Source organism: Gymnogyps californianus, chromosome 3, assembly GCF_018139145.2.
Source record: "Gymnogyps californianus isolate 813 chromosome 3, ASM1813914v2, whole genome shotgun sequence".
Lineage (NCBI taxonomy): Eukaryota > Metazoa > Chordata > Aves > Accipitriformes > Cathartidae > Gymnogyps > Gymnogyps californianus.
This window is the reverse complement of record NC_059473.1, coordinates 70,179,076-70,200,381: the sequence shown is the minus strand read 5'-3', so window position 1 is coordinate 70,200,381 and position 21,306 is coordinate 70,179,076. Positions and strand designations below refer to the sequence as shown.

At 37.7% G+C, this 21,306-nt stretch overlaps 1 protein-coding gene across 1 annotated transcript in view; it reads right to left on the bottom strand.

Annotated features, from left to right (window-relative positions):
* Positions 1 to 21,306, bottom strand: part of TRDN (triadin) — a 242,640-nt gene that overhangs the window by 57,745 nt on the left and 163,589 nt on the right. Inside the window, 7 exon segments of the mRNA XM_050893954.1 lie at positions 3,325 to 3,375; positions 3,960 to 4,010; positions 5,812 to 5,862; positions 11,108 to 11,158; positions 11,667 to 11,717; positions 14,618 to 14,641; positions 17,627 to 17,674. Of these exon segments, the coding sequence (XP_050749911.1) occupies positions 3,325 to 3,375; positions 3,960 to 4,010; positions 5,812 to 5,862; positions 11,108 to 11,158; positions 11,667 to 11,717; positions 14,618 to 14,641; positions 17,627 to 17,674 (327 nt within the window).

The following is a 21,306-nucleotide window of genomic DNA, read 5'->3' as shown; positions in this document are numbered from 1 at the left end:
ACCTACTATATCTACCTTACATTTAGGTTCTCTATTATTCAGGATTTTCTATTACAATTCTATATCCAGCTTGTGTGAATTCGACTTTCACATTTCAAAAAAGTATTTATCTTAACAAAGGGGTTACACTGTGGCCCCTTCTATTAATTCAATTTACACTGGATTTGACAGATCTCTCTAAAGTGGCAATTGCTAATCAAACCACTGCTGTTTCTCAAGGCGTTTTTTGGTTGGCTACTTTAAACTGGGATGTCCACTGAAGAAGCTCCCCGGGTACTCTCAGTTGGCTAAAAAAAAGTACCAGTGCTCATAAAGGTGACCTCATGTTTGCACTTCTTTACAGGGCAGTGGTCACAAAATTTCTGGAACACTTTTCCCTACAGAGGCTTTTCTCAAACTGTCTGCCTGATCTATGCGACATGTCATCTATCATTGTTAAGAAAGAGAGGTTTAGTGAAGCACAGCATCCCACATGGATGCTTAAAGCCACTTTATGCATTGGGGTGACACTCTTCTGACAAAATGTCAATGTCTTGTCATACATATTCAGTGTCACTGAGTTAGTTGTATTTGCTCTTGGAAGTGCTGCATTCGTATGAATCCCAGCAGCTAAGAAATGGCTTATGAAGATCTGTCACATGGAACAGAAAAGACAGAAACAACTTTTAAAAACCTGCAGCCACTGAGCTGAACTGCCTTCAAAATGAGCTTGTACAAGATTTGCTGTGTCATGAACTTTGCTGACTAGAAAATGTCTGAATCCTATTGTAGACACTAAGGCGGTGTCACTATACACATCTGTAGAACCTGAGATCTTCCCACTCAAGTTGCACTTTTCTGTTGCAGTCTTGCTCCAGGCCTTGAAGGATCTGCAGTCCTGCTCAGAACAGCCACTTTACAGACCTAACTAAGATACACAAGACTTAAAAAGAAGGCAGTTGGCCTGATCATGTGTCTGACAGCTTCTAATCAAAATATTTTACATTCTTATAGAGCCAGCTAGAGTAAAGGGAAATGCTTTCACTGCTGTGAGATATCAGTTGCTCTCAGTGAGCTGTGCAAGGCATCAAGTACATCCACAGGTGACACGTAGAGCCATATGCAAGCCACTAGGAAAAACTGAAGCGAGTAGTGCTCATCTCACTTGGGAAGCTGGTAAAGGCTGTGCAGATTCAGCAATACTAGTCTCCATTAAATTGCGGCAAATATCCTGCTGTTACTATAAAAAACAATTAGTTCTAGTTCAGACTTCATTCAAGCCATTGTTCTTTATCAGAATAATCACAGGTGTCTCTAATGTGACCTTGTACTGCAGTGCAGTTAAACTCAGCATACTCTGCACTAAACATTCAGATCTTGGTTCTTGTGTCTTGACAAGTAGGACACTATAAGACTGTAAGATGACACAACAACACAGAACTTTTTATGTGTCTTACAGTGTTTTAATCTGTAGGTTACAAAGTTAACCCATGTGGAAAAATTCAGTGTGATATGAAAGTTCACTGGGAACACAGCTCATATTTTCTACTGGTACAGTATGAAGAAAATCTTGCATGTGTCCTATCAACTACTATGGGAAGAAGACTTAATTTTATTAAAAAAAAAAGAGATAGTGGAGTTAATCACTTCTGGGTACTGAGTTTTGTTCTCAAATATACTGAGCATAAAACACTATGTGCAGTCAGTGAAATTCTACAACGTTTAATTAAACATGTCCTTTCTTGAAAGAACTCAGTTTTGGAACTTGAAAGAAGCTGTTACTCACCAGTTGTTTCACTGGCTGATCAAACTGAGTTAATTAAGTCCTTTTTAAATACTTATTTTTTTGTATAGTTGGGTGGGTGTTTGACACCTCACTGAAGCTAATTCATTAGCAGTGCAGCTAAAAACCTCTTACAGACATATATTACTTCTTTATAATATTTGGTCTTTTGTAAGAAATAGTATTTTACTTTTATTATCACTTAAATTTAAATAAATCAATCTTCAAACCGGAAATATTTATGGAGATCTGAAGACAAAAATTAGATAAGAAACTCAATGGGAAACTCAATAGTAAAATACTTAAGGGTCTAATCAATGTTTAACTGTTCATTAACCTACCTATGTTTCACAGATATGTTTGCAAGAACCTAGTAGGAAGACCATAGGTCTTGCTTGCCGGAAGCTCAAAATAAAAAAGCCAAGTTGCAGTAAACCAACAATCAATATACAAAAAACCACCAGCACTTCAGTACTCCCTGTTGACTAAAGTAAACTAAAAGAAATGGTACAATAATGTGTCCCTATTTTTCTAATGTCCTTGACCTTGGACTGACAATCCAGGTTCATCTACTCTGAATACTTCAAAGAGTTTCAGATTATTTGAGCCCTAGTTCCTTTTGTAGAATTTAAGCCTTCACTTTGCTTCAGAATGATACAACTGTGCAAAGTAGTAGCTGATTTCTACTATTCTGCTATATGCTACCTACATACACTATGTGAAATAGCTGTACTTAAAAACTTGCAAATGTTGTCTTTCATAACTTTGTCAGAGAAAATATTGCCTCATTATTTCTAGTGATCCTTAGGGAAAATCTAAAGATAGGAAGTAATATTATTCAATTATCTGAAGTAGTTTTCAAAACCAACTAGAAGTTTTAAAGATTGACTACTATATTCCCATGGCTCAAATGTCTGTTATTAGCTAGCAAGTTATTACATATTCTTATCCATGTTAAATTATTTACACATTTAACCTGAGAGACTGCTTTCTAATGAGCAAGTGGCATTTAATCAATATGCAAATAGTGTCAAAGTAAAACTAAGTTTTGTTTGAATTTAGTTGATATGAATAAATAAACCTGAAAGTAGTTGGTTAGTTATAATTACAGTTTTATCACTGCCTAAAAACGCCTAGTATTTGAGACGTACTATAAATTGTAATTGATTTTTATTTGATGGCTAGTGCTGATATTTCAGTGTAAGAAGAGAGAGCAAAGCACAATCAAATAATGTGTTATAGAAGAAAAGTAAAATGCAATCTGAAATGACAAAGTTAAATAGGAAGAATGAGACAAAATTAAGAAAGAACAAAGTAAGTCCTCATAACTTTGGGGTCTATAAAATACCACTGCTACAACTTGTTTGTGTAGCCCCATATATATCTCTCATTTATCAGCCAGGTAAAAAGAATGTCCAGCAGCAAAGGATGCCATTCAAGGATGCCATATTTATGGATGGCTAAGTGAAGAAACCAGGATTTCATTTGGAAATACTTGCACAATGGATTTATTTTCTCAACTGAATCTTATGCTAAGGCTCAGCTCAACTTGGGGTTGTTACCTTTTTCCTTAGTCACAGTTGAAGCCTTCATTTCTTTTCCTTTTGAAGAGTCTGGAAAAGATATCAAACACAAAAATGGAAGGAGAAAGTTAGAAATATAAGTATACACTGTGCCCATCAGTACTATAACAAACATGCATAGCACCAGATCAATCAAATATGCAAAAGAGGTGTTAAGAATTAGAATTTCTGTTTACTTCAATAAAAGGCTCAACTTACGATTTGAAAGCAAACCAAAAATAATTCCCACTAAATTAGCTGGCAAAGCTTCTGCAGTTCAAACCGTGCCCTCATTCCTGTGCAGCCTATCATTTCAGCTTATCATGTGAATTCAGTAACAGCTCTGTTACTAATTCACTCAGAATACACCAGCATTCCCACTGCAATATTGGCTGTGCAGGTCAGACAGCAGTTAAAGAACACCACAATAAGGGTTATGATTTTATTATTTCTGAATCGTGCCAGACACTGCTCCTTTCAATATATCAGATCTATTATGTGAGAAGAAGCTAGGTTTAGTTCCTTTTCACCAAAAGCCTGTAATTCAAAATATATCAAAACTGTACTGAGATACCAGCGGACCCTTTCATGAGGACTACTTGTTATTTCCCAACCACATAATGATAAGACATTACCCTTTTCCTTTAAGACTGCCGGAGGCTTCACATCTTTTCTTTTACCAGTCTCTAGAAAGAAATATTTAACATTTATTACAAGTCAGGTTAGAGAAATAAGATGACACTTGAAAAGAAAGCAAGTCAAACAATTTGATATGTAGAGAGCAAGAAAGATGTGATAGTTAAATGGATTTAACAGCGTGGAAATAAAGAACAGGACAAAACAACGAGGTCATTCATTCATCCTTGTAGACTTAGATATGCAAAATAATAAGCCTTCAATATGTCATTAGTTTCTTCGCATTTTGAGGAAACTGTCAAGCTGTCTTTCAAGTAGGCAATGAAAAACAATACTTTACAAAGAGGAAAGCAATTCTATAGAGCAATTGGCATCAATGGATTTTTCTTTTGCTGAACCCAAATAAAAAATTAATCCAGATTAATACAATTAAAATATTAGGAATACTGGTCTTGAAAGCCAGATGCTGCTGATAAAGGTAAGTGGGAGTTTTCTTTATTCAGGAGTGACAAAAGGACCAGTTACTCATTCAGGACTCCATTATTCTTTTAATATCAAAGAGGCCATATGGGTATTGCCTGTGAACAGGATTTCATACATATAGCATACATATAGCCTTTTAAAATCACAGGCAAGCTGGGTATAAAATAAGAGCAGTACTCATCCTTCAAATGTACATTCGTATATTTTATGTCACAATGAATAGTCCAAGAACATAATTGTATCTTTATTTTTTCTGCAGCATATGACAAAGTATTAAAGGAGATTAGAAAAAACATTGATATTCTAGTTCTCTCTTTCCTGCACCTGACAAGGCAGAACCCAAGGACAAAAGAAAATCCAGAAGTTGGCTAAGCACAAATAAAGGAAAACTATGATCTTCTTGTGGTACCCAGGTGAGACGCATGGACTCACAACAGAGACAAAGAGGAGAATCCTGAGCCCCAAGTGGTGCCCTGCCTTCATTCCCCAGAGTTTTCACAAGGAATAATACATTCCTCCCAGAAGTGCATCGCTTTGCTGTATGTCTATTCAGTACTCTGCACTGTGCCAGCTGTAATCTGGACTGCATTGAGTATCTCCAGCTTCCAAAAAAATGGAACTTTGTCACATTTTGGACCTCAGATGTGCCTTTATAGCTCGGGAACCATGCACAGTTCTGCTAGCCTTTGCTGTTTCCTTTAAATTTTTGAGCTGTTTCAGTACTCTCCAGAAAGTCATGAGCGCCCGTGAATCCTATAATTCTTAGTATCAGTGTTCAATAAACATCACATTGTAACAAATAGGGTTTTCTCCAAATAGACACTATCAAACAATCTGTGACCTCTGTGTGCAGAGCTAGCAGGCCAACCTCCTGCAACTGAAAAGATTAGAGACGTATGTGTCCGTGTTGCCAACAAATTAGGAAAAAACCCTGACTTACATCAGTCACCCTCAAGCACATGGATCTGTCAGTAGCCTCAGCCAGTCTCATTCTCATTCAACCACATTCTTGAGCCATAGCCACATTGCCCAGATTTAGTCTAGTTCCCTGCAGGAGTGTCCCCACTATAGGATTTAGACAACTTGGTTTTGAAGGGATTAACATCCAAAGGTGGTATAAAAATAAATTTTAGTATTTCTCCCAGGATGCAAATTCAAATCTCTGCATTTAAAAGAAGACCAGGTAGTTACTAGGGACCCTGCTGGGGATCTGTACAGCACAAAAACAATATCATGGATAAAATAATCTAAACATGAACCAGGATGGGTTTGGCTTTCCATCCTCGTATACTCCTACTCAAGACTTGTTTCTAGCATTGAATAGCTGTTTTGATATTCAGTTCTGAATTTCTTAACTTCTTCACTTACCTTTTTCCTTTGACCCCTCTGGATTCTTGGGATTTTTTCCTTTCAGAGAATCTGTAGGGAGATAATTAAGTTTTTGAGACTTAGAAAATAGGACTGCCCTTCTACACTTAAAAGAAAAAAACCCAAATATTTAAAAATTAAGACGAAAATTGTGAACATAAATAGATGCAACCTTGACCTGTCTTTACATCGTCTCTAGTGACCATCTTATATTTTTTAAGGTGCAATACTGTTAGTAGCAAATGCAGGAGTAGAAGTTACTATAGATCACTCTGTCTGTAGAGACCTCACAGAAGGGAGAAATCAGAAAGGAGAAGGGGAAAATGCAAGTAATGACACAGGATTAGAAATTCTTAAGGCCTTATCCAAAACTTCATGAAGACAGAAAGGATTATTCTGTTTTCTCTGATGGGCTGAAGCCTAATGTTTTGCCTCAGTCCTTCAGGGAGCATGCATTCAGGGTCAGCAAGCACAGGAAAAACATACATTATGTTGTATAAACAACTAATATTTTTTTTTTTTTTTTAAAGCAATAGCCTCTTGGCCTCTTAAGTGTATATATCAGGGAATATTAGGAGGAAATAGTTTTTTCCAAAGTAAGGAAATAATTTCATAGGTTTATGAATGTATGTGGTTTGAGTGAGAGTATATCACAGCTTGCAGGATGCTGAGCAGACACAATTGCACTCCATCTGACAGGATATAGCACCTAAGCATCTAGAAAAAACATGCCATTTATTCCAAATGAAAGTTAACCAAATCTGCAGGAAAACAGATAAAGCTAAAAGAAGATCCTTTCCAAAATAAGTTTAACTCTGATCATCCTCCTGGCTGCCATGGTGCCAGGAAGCGATCCCACTTATCCATCTGGCTTTAAGTGTGAGTTGTAACAGAAAAAGTTCACTTCCAGGTTGGCTGAAGCCATTGGAGAAATCACATCGTTCAGGGATAGGTACTTTAAATTAGGAGCCTGGTCTCCACAGCAGCAGGTGGACTCCTTCAGGGGATTGAGAGAAAACTTCCAGTGTGAAGACTGAAACCCTTTGAAGGAGCCTCTATATTGACTATACAGGAAGCCTTGAGACAACAGCTACCCAATTTGACCATTTTACTCTGTGTGCACGTTTGTAATCTCAAAGATCAACAGCCACTGTTACAGCCGCAGGCACAAACCACTGCCTTTGGCCTTGTGGGTTTTGTGGCATATGCCCATAAGGTTTTTTTTGTCATCCACGTAGCAGGTCTCCCCGAGATTTCCTACGATTTGTAGCTCCTAAAGCAGGTTTCAGTGCTTTTGACTCTTACAACTTTTGGATGCAGCTATCAATGCAGGACACTTTCCATGGGGCACCGACTTCCCCACCCTCTGAGCCAAGGCTACTGAGATCACCAGTCCTGCTTCCCTTCCAGGGAGCAGATTTTCATCTCCAGGGGTTTAAATGAGGACTCATTGAAGACTTTTCAAACTTCTGCTCTCGACTGACCACTTTCCTGCTGGTCCCAGAGGGGGAAAAACATAAAGTTGGCTTAAAGCCAACGTTCACCTTGCTGGTTTCCTCCCACATCCTACTCCAGGGGTGAAGCTGGATCACGTTAGGAAGAAGGTATAGAAAGATGCAGCAGCAGCAGTAAGTGAACTCTTCAGGATAAAGATCTAGTTCTCATGCAAATGCCAACAACAAATGAGTAGATGGAAATAGGAAGAAATATTAACTGAACAGGCACTGCTTTTCTGTAGGTGCCTCACAACATAACTTTCTACTTTTAAAGAAAAAAAATGTGTGTTATAAGTTAAGCTAAAAAATGCTGCAGGCAAGATGCTATTTCATTTTACTTTTACTTTAAAGGAAACACAAGCATTGCATAGCAAGTGCAAATCAGCACATTTGTTTCTTTAATGACAATGTGCTATTATGTATATGGCAAGAAAGAAATACACACTACTGACTTATTTCCCCTACCAATCTGTGCATAAAAATAAATAGGCTTATTATCCACACATAACTGACATAAGAAAAGATGCAAAGATATCCCAAAACAACGCAAAAGCAAACAAGAGGGGAAAAAAGGAGCATTTGTTTGGAAAACAAATCATAAAACACAGGGTAAGAGTGAATTTACATTATCTATACAGCACATATGTTGTCACTTTAATAACACAGCATAGTGCAATTCTAGTGAATTTCTTAGAAAAATTCAGTGAGGAGTTATATATGATATATCATGAGCTTTTAGTGCCACTGTTAGAGACTCTGGATGAATGAGCTTCTACTCTGATTAGCTGGGTAAGATATCTACCAAAAAATCACATGGCAAATTATACCTTAGAGTTTCATTGGCCTCACATTATTTGAATATGCTTATGTCAACAGAAAATCAGCTTTTATATTCATTATTGTAAGTGGGCTTCTTTACTCTTCTTTACTTCAGGAAAAAGCTGAAAAGCTAGTTATAAATTCAGAAGGAGTCTTGAGATGCCCTTTATCACAAGACAATGGAAAGTATGCTCTTCCAGTGTTCTCCTTAATTACTGCCAATAAAATTAGACTCTAAGATTGAAGACATTTTGTTCACCTCATAAAATAGATAAGGTAACATAGTGAGGTTGTGATCTATAGAGTAACCCAGCAATAACTCCAAATTCAGGGAGGTTTTTTTTTTTTCCATTTATTTTTCCTGTCTCTGCTTTAAATAAAAACACTATGCATCAATTTATGAAAAATGGCCTGCTTTATGATAAGGTTTTTGGTCTGGACATCACCCTTGTTCATCCAAACTTAGTCCATCCTTCAAACGGAATGAGGTATGATGATGCCTCTTTTATTGCCTAAGGTGCCAGGCAAATATTAATCATCACAAGTACTTAACACCTCATCTAAAAATGTTCCTTTATTTGGTTTTACATGAAAGTAACAAACTCCCAAGATACATAATTAGCATGGATAAGCAGTCTTAAAAATCCTTACTTTCCCGTGTCCTTCAATATATTCTTATTTGCCAGAAACATTCACTTTAAGAAACAGATTATAAGACACTAAGTTGCAAAGAGTGAAAAGAAGGCCCCGATAACCTGGTCAACCTTTACAGAGGTCCACTGAAGAGGCTTGAGGCGGTGATGGAGAGGGGCAAGAGTGGCATGCAAATAAGGCTTTAATTAATTTATGAGCTACAGTTTGGGCAAATAGGGTGACTGAAATGGGGGATATCCAGTGCTAAATACATGTTTATGTAGCAGAGTAATCCAAAATGCAATAGAGAAAGCACATAGCCCAGAAAGGCACCAAGATTTCTAAGGGTTTCTCCCACACAACTTTGTAAGTTCTTCCTATGGAGTCCTTGCTGCCAATATATTTTGAACTGAGCTATTCAGCTCGTTAATCAGCAGCTGCATTTGTAGACATAGACACTGAACTGTGCAAGTTTGATGCCTATTACAGGAAACAGTGATGGCTGCATCAGCAAGTACTCTCAAGATCTGAGGGGCCAGGCTCGGCTGGGCTGGACATCAATGTTGCTGCAGGGCTGTGGGAGCCTGCGGTGCGTTTACAGCTGTTTTCAGCACTGAGTAGTAGGTCGAGATCTTGCTGTTAGCAGCAGTAATGCATTGGGCATACATGACTGTATTATATGGGGTAAAGAAAGCGGTGTGAAGCTCTAGTTGGTAACACTTTGAGTAATATGTTGGAATTTTTACAGAGATTTTTGCCTTGTTTTCCTAAAATGTAGGAAAACTGATATAACATGGCCTGCACTTGATTCTTAAAATAAATTCCTACCTGCCCCTTTCTGAAGGCTGGGTGGAGAAGGTCTAACCTCCTCTGTCATGTTAGAAGGACCCAAGGACCTGTTAATAACTTAGTGACCGAAGTCGCTGACCTATTGAGCATGAGCCCAGGAGATTAAAAGCAACACCGTGGGAGCACTCAGCGAAGGACACGCCACAGAAGCTTGTTCAGGGTTGGCAAACCCCTTTCCATTGGTTCTAAAGAAACTCTTGCCAAAGAGGAAAAATGTTTTGGGTCTCCTCTCTCTTTCTGCCCACCCCCAGTAATCCTTTGAAAGGAGCAGCAGGCTCAGCATACCTGCTCCATGCAGACGAGGAGGGGGCAGAGCTGTCACTCAAGTGCCTCTTCTAATTTTTCAGCACAACCCCATCAGGGAACAACAGATTATAGGCAGTCTGTGGAGAGGGCCACGGGACCCCAGGAGAGTTTGGATACACAGTTCTGGTCCAGATAACTAAGCTCATGGAAATGGGGCATGTATACATTAGGAGTAGAATACACATAGAAGAACAATACATGAACCACAGGATTTGCAGATTATTATGATTTAATTTTAATTAGTATATAAAGAAGTGATTAATTAGTGATTGCCCAATTAAACAAGAGTGAGTGAATGAACACGACTTCCAGGATTTTGAAAATATGTCTAGCATTAAGATTATTCCTCCTTTTGTTTTAGATTGTTTTTCATCTTTCCATAGTGCTTGAACTTAACTCTTCATTTAGTTCTTTGTTTGAAAGAGTATATAATGACTATAATTTAGAATGAACATTAATATGTTTATCTATATGGTAGATCTTTTTACCCTGAAGAACCTAAAGAACTTGTCAAATAAGACTTATGCAAAAATCACTTCTCCTTTCAAATACAGCTATCTCTAGAAAGGAGGGAAGCAATAAGATGGGTAAAAAGTGCCCAGCAAAATAATGGATGAAAGGAAATTCAGGTGAGCTAACCATCTACTCTGACCAAATTAAAAGACACGGGAACTGTTTGATAAAAAACAAGAAATAAAAAAAAGATGCAGACCAACTCTTATGTTCCAGGTGGTTGACTGGAGGAAGCTATGGGTTTTTAACTATAGCTTTTACAGAGTCCAGAAAGCACATTACCCACTCATATGCTTATAAACTTTACTTTATTCCTATTATGTCCACAGATTTATGCAAGCATTCAGTTCAGACTTTGTTAACTGGCTCCTATTAAACACTTTGCATTGTTCAGAAGAGCAAATTCTTAGGGGTGTTCTTAACTATTACTGAATCGTATTGTGGTATTTATTTAATTGATTTTGAGAATTCTGAAAGTTAATTGACTCACCATATTCTATTTATGTCCTTTTTTTTGCCTTTTTTAATGCTATAAATCCTATAGAATGTTTTAACCAATTAAATGTTGATTGGTTAAGATTTATAATGAGAAAGATTTACAATGATTATTTTAAAATTAATATCTTCATTCTACTTTGTCTGGTTTTCAACAAGTTTTATATTCCATTGTGTATTCTTACCTTTATCTTTTAAAGCTGCAGGATTCTTTCCTTCCTTTTCTTTAGCATGTTCTGTAAAAATAATTTATTAATCTTCAAGCTAGAGTGATAAAAGGATAACATCTAATACCTGTGGGATAATGATTGATTGAATAATTGGCGGTTTCTAACTGAGCCATGATACCAATTAAATGTGTAGCACAAAACTGTTTTTCATCAGTTTTAGCATGCTCACAAAGTGAAACCATGAACTTTTCTTAAGTGTGATGAAAGAACACAGATCACTCAAAATTTATTTCACTTTGCAGCTTGTAATAACAAATGTTAACAAGTGTTCCTAAATTCTGAGTTTGGACTTCTAAGTTTTCATACAGATGCTTCATATTACCAAGGCTCTATTTGCACTTCTGATCCAGGTAATGCCAAATAAGTTTTATCATAAATTTACTGAAATAGTATCATGCTCATAAATTCCTAACTAAGCTATACCATAAAACCAAAATGGCCAATGCATAGCAAGATTTTTTTCTTGATGCATGTAGATCTTAGGGTTTTATACAATTTTGTCTTGCTGTGTTACCTTTATCTTTTGTAGCAGCTGGAGATTTCAATTCTTTCTCTTTTCCAGGATCTGTAAAAGAAGTATTCACACTGATAAAGTGACAGTCAGAAGCCATAACTGAGTGAAACTATGAGATTTAATCATAAGAGAGAATGAAACATCTAGATCATATGAGAGACTATAACTGTATATTGGAAGAAATGGTGAAAAACAGAGTGATTGGAAGAGTTGTACGAAATTCACCTGTTTCTGTTCAGAGAGTTCAGTCCACAAAATGTGTTTTATCGATTTAACTATGAAACCTATAAAATTTGCAAGCTTCAACTTAATATGAGATAAGGACAGTTTTTCAACTTTCTTAACCAGAAAGGACAAAACTGACCCTTTGCCAGTTTTGACTCATCAGAGCTGGCTGTGGCCTACTTCCCTCTGAGCAAGTTGAAGGGTCTCCTTATTGAAACTATTCTTTTCTAAGGGTCAGATGCGTATCAAATTGAGAGAGCAACACAATAGTGACAAATAGGAGGATGAAGAGTTCTTTTTATTCTGCCTACAGACAAGTAGTGAAAATGGCTAGGCCACACCATCCTTGATGGATACTGTAAGAGGAAGGGCAGTACCCTATAAAAGGCATAAGAAATAATTTGAACCAGACAGAAAACATGAATTTTGTTTCAGACAAAATGCAAGATCATCATTCTGGGCTGATGAAACCAAGGTCTCCAAAGCTTTTCCCACCAAAATTAACAAGACAGATGAGACTGTCCCAAAACATGCTAGTCAGAAAGAACAGAGACTTGGATTTTGAATTCTTGCATGTTAAGTGAGTGTATTAACCATCTGACTGTTGGTTACACTGGTTTATACATGTCACCTGAAAAATACTAATTGACAGGTATTTTCTGAAAAAAAAACCCCAAACCCCAAAATACAATGTTCTCCATCAGATATGAGGCAAAAAACTCTTTCTACTGAGAAACTCGGCAGCAATTCAGTGCCAGAAGGTCTTAAAGAACTCTGTTAGAAGACCCTCTTGGTTTCTACACATAGGATAAGAGGCCAAGACTCCTAATGAGGAGGAGGTTGCGTTTAGCAGATAGATATGAAACTTGCAGTAGCGACAGTGGGTAGCTGCAGTGGTAATTGTTTACTGCCTTAAACACACACAACTCACAAATTGTCGCTTTTGTTATAAAAGCATGGAATGTGTCCAAAAGTAATTTATCATGGTATCAATAAAGCTTCTTGTTCATGATTTAGTATTTGGCTCTGTGTAACACAAACTGAGTTCATGGGGAATCTGAATTGAAGGAATCCAGAAATAATAAAATTTTATTTATGGTAGAAGCAACCATCAAGTGGAAAAACTTAATTTACCGTTGACATTGAAACTCCTGTTCTGTTGAGGCTGACGTCAACAGATAAATGTTTCATTATTTTTCTTCTTCTACATTATGCTTCTAAAAAGGCAATACTTCCAGATGATATAATTTTTAAAGGAGAAGACTTGGGAAAGGAATTTGTTGAACAAGGTCAAAAGTGTAATTTTATTGTAATAAAGCTGTCTCTTTCCATCCTTACTACATCCCAGACATCTGCTTCAGAAGCTACCCTTGCTCTCCTGCTTCTACCTTCAGGTTTTGTACTCACCAGTTTATGATTCAGTCACTAATTTTCAAAGTGAGAAAACAAACAATTTACTGCAGGTCTCTGTGAACCATATACAGTGGAACTAAGTATCTCTAATAGTCCTAATAAAAAGTCAACAGCAATTTTAAAATGTTAAGTTAATGACAGATATCTGTGCTAACAGAAATAAAACTCTGTGAGAAGACTGAAAAGTTTGTCCTTCTGTGCTCATGAGTTATGAAAAATTCCCAAGAGAGATTCCATGTTCAGTGCAATGGTCTCTACAAAAAAAAGAGGAGAGTGGAAGACACAGACCTTTCTCTTTTTTTTGTTTTTGTTTTTTTTTGTTTGTTTTTGTGATTTACAATTCAAATAAAGATTTTGTGATTAATGCAAGAATACTGGTAACACAGTTAAATACTGCACTATTATGCCTTTACCAAAATAAATCATTCAATGCACAATATAAACTCTTTACTTTCAGGAGCCTGCCTGTAAGAACTTACAGTTGTTGTGCACCTCCATTATTAAGAACATAGTTACCCAAACTGTTGCAGAAGATGCTACCTCAATGATGCATTTTGAAAAAAGAACATTAAACAATTCTGAACTGAAACCTTAAGTCATTACTGACAAAGCTTGAAGTCCCATGTGATCCCCAAACAAGGAAGCCTTTGGGAAGGTGCTTCAGAGATAGTTGTCATCTCCAGGAGAAAAAATGGCTTTTAGGATGGTGTGGCATGTGACACACACCATCTGCTGAAGAATTTAAAAAATGACCCAGGACTGACCTGGAAATGGGAAATTAAAGTGTTAATAAACACTGGCCATATTCTGTAGGACTGAACTTACTGAGGTCTGTCAGATAGTCTGCCATAACTTGGCAAAATGACAACCTGTAGCACAAATCTCATGACAAGAGCCTTGTGTTACTTGCTCTGTGTTGATCTGCAGGGTTAAGCTCATATGGACATCAGAATACATAACTGAGACCTGTAGTGAGCCTAGTAGGTGTGGAGAGAAGAATTTTTGTGTAAAATAATAAATATAAACTTTATAAATAGTTTTTTTGTGCTGGCATTGCACAAGTCTCCTCCTTTTGTCGGGGAAAAATATACAGTATTGGGATGAAACTTCTTTGGCTGAAACAGACTAGAATTTCTCAACATATCCATTATTACTATTATCAGCTTTGTTGTATCAGTTCTAGTCTGTCTAATCAACCATAATCTGCAATTCTGACTAGCAGCAGGAGCTTTTATACTTTGTTTTTTTCATTTATAGATCTGACATTGCTTTATCAGTTATAGGGAGAACCAGTAAGTAAAACTATAGCTTACTTCCTTGTTTCGTCTTTGGTTTATCTGAGGAAAGAGAAGAGAAGGGAAGCAAAAGTGAAAAGAGAAAAGAAAAAGGAAATATTAGAATACATGTTCACATAGGAAATTGTTTTTAATACAATCAGCTAATGAAAAAGTATTTAAATATATTTAAGCACTTAGGGACAACGTATATCTTGAAAGTGATTTCCACTCCATTGTTGCTTGACAGTGTATGTGAAAAAAGTTCATGGTTCCCACCTAGTACCTTACAGACATGCAACAAGAGCATAAAAAAACGCAGTCTCATATGACCTGCTTTGACCGATGGCAATTAACTCCTTTCTTAGTACTATTGGATATCACAAGAAAAAATCTTTGCCTTTTCCTCATTTCTTTTAAGTATTAATTCTCAGTTGCCTTAATAACAGGCAGTAACTCCCTGGCAACCATCTGACACTTGCTTGTGTCATTTTTCAAACAAATAGGACAAGAGTTAAAGCTCTGTCTTTTTCCAGACACTTCTGGCAGTTCTCTGCCTTCTTGCTCTCCTTTTAACAGTAAAAAATGTTGCATGCAATTTTGCTTTATTACTAATGAAAGATGAGTGAACTGAAATGTTGCTACAACTTTTTAGCCCATTTCCAGACTGTAGGGATTTGAGGTCAAAGCTGCAGTAGCATGTTTGATCACTAAAACCTTCAGGTTTGAAACCATGAAGCTATGTCCCAATTGCTAAACAAATAGAGCCACCAACACTCCAGATTTTCCTCCAGTTCTCCTTAAATTTAGTGTTTTTCTTAAATTGCAAATCCTAATTTTGACCAGGTCTGAATCCCTCTGCTTTTTGACATGTATCCTGACATACAATAGCTAGCAGAGCAAATGATTTAATTTCTCAGTCTAAAATGCTCAAAAATCCCTTTCAGTTTAAAAAGTATTTCCTGGTGCATTCCTATTTTCCTGAGTAAGAAAGAGTCCTCACTTTTCCTCAGATATTCCAGATACCTAGAATCAGTGAATTAGGTACAGTTTTCTCTTCACTTAAAACATAACTTAGAGCTGCTTCCATCACCTTATATTTTACTCTTCCGTGAGAAATATAAGTATATGCTAATATTCAAAAAACTTCCTAAAAGTTTTTTTGGCTCATTTGTCTTTGAGCAATCAATGTGTTGGCAGTAGCTCCATACATATAGGGTGCAGAAATGAGAAGCAGAGGCAATTGCTGTCTGAAAGTGTTTATGTTCGCTTCTGTGCAGAGAGGAACTGAGCTGCTGCCAGCGCTTGGAAGTAGCTGCAGAAATAGTTGTGATAGACATTACACGTTGCTCTTATTCCTTTGACTTGCAGAAAGGAGATGACTGCTGGCATGGGGAGATAGTGCTGCTGCCGCTGCCTGCTGTCATGGGAAACAGTTTGTCCCTCTTTTGAGCTCCCTGGGTATCACAACCGATGGTTTAGAAATCCCTGCTCAATGCCATCCATGTGAAACTATGGTTTGTACTGCTCAGTCTGTGCTCTTCATGGCACAGATAAAATATTTTGCAGATAAAGTCCCATCTAATGGTGGCACATTGTAGAAGGGACAAATCTTACAGCAAACAGCACCTCATTGCTGCATGAGATAGCCAAACAGAGGGGAAGCAGTGCAGATGGCTAGGGAAGCACTTGTACAGCAATGGAAAATAGTGTGGAGATACCCCGACTAACAATGACTGAAATCTAGGCCAAGGCCCACCTAATTATAACATTTTCCATGACAACTAACAAGCAGCTGACAGCTGCTGCAGGGTGCCTGTGCTGGCTTGAGTAATGCTGAGTAAAGCTGAAGCTGAGAAACTGGAGAAAAGAAAGGGATAATAGCTCAACTGACCAAAGTTACATCAGTAAATATATCTTATACTTTATTCTAAAGGTTACTGGCAAGTTTGGAAAAACTCCAGCATGATAAGGCTGAAAATGCCAAATTCATCATCAGGGCTCTAATTGCCAATTTGAGCATGAGTAAATACAAAAATCACCTTGGCAGACAGTTAGTAATAAAACACAATAGATTAGGATGTGTATCATATAAAGGAAGCCAGGGCTGACAAGCTTTGGGTATTTACGCCAGCATTTTACTGCTTTGCTCCTTACCATACTAACCTAAAAGAGTATGGACTGCTTTTAACAAGTGTACAAGAAGCAAGTATACAGGATATAAAGCTGAAAGTAACAATAATAATAAATATAAGTGTATATAATGGGAAAAGACACATCTTTCTATAGACGCTTTCAGGCTCCAATCCTTTTCTTTCTGTGTTCACCATCATCACGCAGTGGCTTGAGTTTTGTTTTAGCCTGGGTGTAGACTCTCCTTTGGTGTTCCTGCTCTGGTTGACTTGGGAAAATGTCTGTAGACTTCGTGACCTTCTGAACTATGTGTCATCAACACATGTGGTTCTTGTAACCTTTCTTCTTCTGGTGTTCCCACTCCCAGACATTCCCCTTCATGCCTCATCCATACCAATCCTAAGCTTTTTGCTAAAAAATCTACAAGTTCTGCTCTCAAAAGCTTTTGAGTTTCTCTGCAGTGGACCTTTGTGGCTCTTCATGGGGCTAACGTTTCATTTGGGATAAGAAAGGCGGCTCAGCTAACTTTAGGGTGCCTCTGCCCCTTTACCTCATTGCAAGTCACTCTCTAAGACTGAATAGTAAAGGCTGATCCCTGCCCAGGCTACAGGGGCAGGAAGCCTCTTGCAAGACCTGTGGAACACAAAGACCCAGCACAGGACCTTTAAGCTGAAGCGGGCAGCCTGTTCACCTGAAGCTTTTTGTGGGGGTTGCAGTTTTGTGGAAGTTGGACAAAGCCAGTTTCCCAGTGGAAATTCCCTGTTGCTCTGATAAACGCAGTAGAGCCCTGACAAATACTAGCAGAGCAATGGATTTAAAGGTTGCTGTCATCCAGCTATCTGAATCTGAGGTTTTTGTTTCTGTGCTATTGTCTTTTAAGAGAGACAATGCCAACATGCTTTGTTTTCTTTTTACCTTGCTCTGCTGCCTTCGTTGCTTTTTCTTCCTTCTTTTCAGGTACTGCTGCAAAACAAAGATAAGGTTTAAGCAGGATTTCTAGTCAGAAGTGTTGCTGCAACAGACAAAGCTTTTCTTAAATGCTTACAGATTACTTTGAGGCAAATATAATTTCAAAGATTTGCAACCATGAGATACCTTTTTCCCCCCAATATAAGAATACATGATAAGTATTTTTACCTATCTTAAAAAGAAAAGAGGAAAAGCAAACAGGGAACTTTTTTCTTTCAGAAAATAAACAGCAGCATTGCCTTCTAGATCTCAGGTGGAACAGAGGCTAAACTGCAGTGCATGTCACGTAACGGAGGAGAGAGCAAAGCAAGCAGGTCTCTACTTCGCCCAGCCATGAGGGTTCCCCACGCAAGAAAGGTTTTCTGTTTACAGGAGCAGAAACCTCCACTCTGCATCCCTGACACAGCAAAATACTTCCCCATATTCTTAATTTTAAGTGTGTAGTTAGTCTTAGTGAGGATCGTGGGCCACAGCCAGATGGTATGTTACAGACACCTAAACTGGTCCTTGGGAATACTGTGATTTCTGTGTGCAAGAGAGAAGAGTGAACCAGACCACTTGTGCAGCAGGGCTGTTTTAGACCTTTATTGATGCCAGGGGAAGCAGTTGTAACAGCCCAGGTCAGGATGTCTGGACACATTCAACTGATTATTCGCAAGCTTTAGATTGCGCAGTTCCTAAATTGATTTGCACAGCTTGAGAGACAAGGGACAGAGATTATTTGTTCATGGCTCCACACTAAGGATTAAACAATCTAAGAGGAGGAGGTGCAGGAAGGAATCCCTTCAGACTTTGCTCTCTTAGGAAACTTACATAAATATGGGTATCTTTTATAGTTTCTGACAATTTACATGGCAGGTTTGGCAATGTACAAGATTTCCCATAGATTACCGAATATATTTAGGACAACATATATATTTTCTCATCTAATTGAATTATTCAGGGTTAAGTCTTGCAAATACGTAAACATCTTTGCTTAGCTGTAAATGGCACTGCCAACAATTCACTTTTGTAAAACCAAGCTTTTGTAGCCATAATTTATAACTGTTATGCTGAATGAGAAACGTTACTTTAATTTAAAAAAGTATCCTCTTACAGTGTTCGAGACAAAAAATGTGGCATTAAGAAAATAAACTTCACTGTCATTGCCTTGTTTAAAAGTAGTGCAAAGAATAAACAATCAGCATAAATGGCAGGTTGTAAAGTGGATGGTGAAAATTAATTTACATCTGATAAGTATAGAAATATCTTTGCAGCTACAGAGTTATCAGCACATAACATCCCCTTAGCTTGTTATTTCAACCTGTCAAACACAGAATTATTTTCAACACAATGTTTTATTACAGCAAATCACAGTTGTAAATTAAGAGCTTGGCTTTTAGAGCCAAGGTAAATACTGAGGCTCGTGTTCTGTTATCATTATTTATGCTGAGAAATTCAGGGAATTCAAAGGACCTACAAAGTGCCTCTAGGTGTGCTCGCTGCTTTTGGAGGGATGTCCTGGTGGTCCCTCTGGGGCCGGGTTTGCAGCCCAGGCAGCAGGGAAGCCTTCTGAAGCTGCTGGGCAGGATAGCCCAAGCAGGCCAGCTCAGTTAGTAAGCTATGGCCTGTCTGCAATGTCTGCAAGTGGGCTGGAGGCCAAAAGAAGGATCTTCTGTTCCCAGCGGGAAACCTTTCCTGAGATTCAGTGAAATATCAGGTATGGAGAGATGAACTGCTTCACGTTGAGTGGGATGGACCAACTCACACACATCAATCACTCCCTTGCCACTTGCTCTTGTTTATCCCAGGACGCTGTGGGGTGAGTGGGTGTTTGTGAGCAAGCTCCCTGAAAACAGTGAAATATTGCACCACTGCACCTCAGTTACCTCAGGTAACTTATTTTGTTGAAGCTAATCTTCAGTTTGCCTGAAAATCAAGTCTAGGCTGAAAGGATGACTGACTGGATCCACAGGAAAAATAAGTGAGTACTCCATTTCTATCCAAGTACCTAAATTTGTATTTGTGTTACTGGACATAGAGAAAGCCAAAGAAGAGCCAAGTCCCTTAATATTTATTGTAGATCTCTGCTGTTAACATTCATGTTATTTAGGCCCAGATCAGCAGGGCTACTTAAATCAGCAATAAACTAGACACCTACATGCCTAGATGAATCTGGGCATTGAGCCCTGCCACTGAGCAAACCAATAGCACAGTGCTTCTAAAAATCTTACTGAAGTGGTCAACATCTTGAAGAATAAGCTTATTTTAATATGGAAAAAAGGATATGAAAAGGGGCATCAGAAACCAGTCTCATATGCATTCCAAAATGTATTTTTAGCGTCTAAAGTTGCAAAAGCAGCTATGATAAGAGTAAAACGAATTATTGAGAACTGTTGTTTTCTCCAAAGCATGTTTATCCTTTTTAGCTAAAACAAAAGCAGTTTTGGTTTGTTCAGTTTCTGAAAACCAGAATACTGATCAAATAAAGAATAAAAGTATTTTCTGGATACTGAACTGCAGGCTAGAAGAGCAATAGAGCTTTCTGAGAAGATCAGGTATTTAGCGTCATCAAAATCATGTGGCAGTGTTAGACCGTGAGTGCACTCATGATGAAGGAACCAGCCATCCTTGAGAAGCGTTGAGGCTGCTATTTAAAAATAACAACTAGTACTATTAATAGTATTCTGGCTATCAGTGCATTCAGTAATGTTACAACGCTCCTGTGAGTGAGTGTTTGTAAAGAAGAACTTGCCAAGACAGATCAGAGCTTTAGTAACTTTTGGGAACTGCAAAGTAGCATCATCTGGACATTGCAGAGTAGTATCTGGAAGGACAAACAGGATATTGCTTTATTCCCTTTGCTTTTTGAGAAGGGAGGTGTGAGCTACTTTGGTAATGCTGAGAGGTCTTTTATCATCAAGGTAATAGGTGTCACTTTAACAGTCTGTATAAATAGAAAGCCTGCACTCATAGAGTCGGTGTTTGGAATAAGACTCCAAAGAAGGGTTGTTTTTGTTTGTTTCTATTAGAATAGGGACAAGTTTTCTGAATAGCTTAAGATTTCATCCCTTCCACTGAGCATTTTCAAAGTTCTTGCCACTTCTGAGTGGCAGCCTGAAACATATCTCTTTGTAAAAATGGTCCCATTGCAGGTGTTCCTGATTTGAAAAGCTGATCCTTTAACCATATGACTTAAGTAACATGGATGTATTATAATGTATTATAATTTTCTTCTCAGCAGAAGAACATCAGGTGTTAAAAAAAAAAACCAACAAAAATACCCCAGAAAGCCAAACCAAACCGACCAAAAAACCCTGCCTGAAATAATACAAAATATAATGAATGCACATAAAGATAAAAGTGGAAATTTGTCAGGGATCCATATTTTCAGTAAGTTATAGTTTAAAAAAGTAAATGAAGTAAATGGAGTTTGGACTCCCATTTGTATTTTGTTATTTCTCAGCAAAATTCTTGACAACTTGGCATACTGTAGATCAAATGGATGATTTCTATGATAATTGTTTCTCTGATTCCATCATAAGCTCTTTGGGATCAAATGAGAGAGAGCTTAGCAGGTATTGTTTTGTGCTGAAAGTAGCCAGGAGAGCAATTCATCAGTCAAATATTTCTGCAGTCTCAATAGT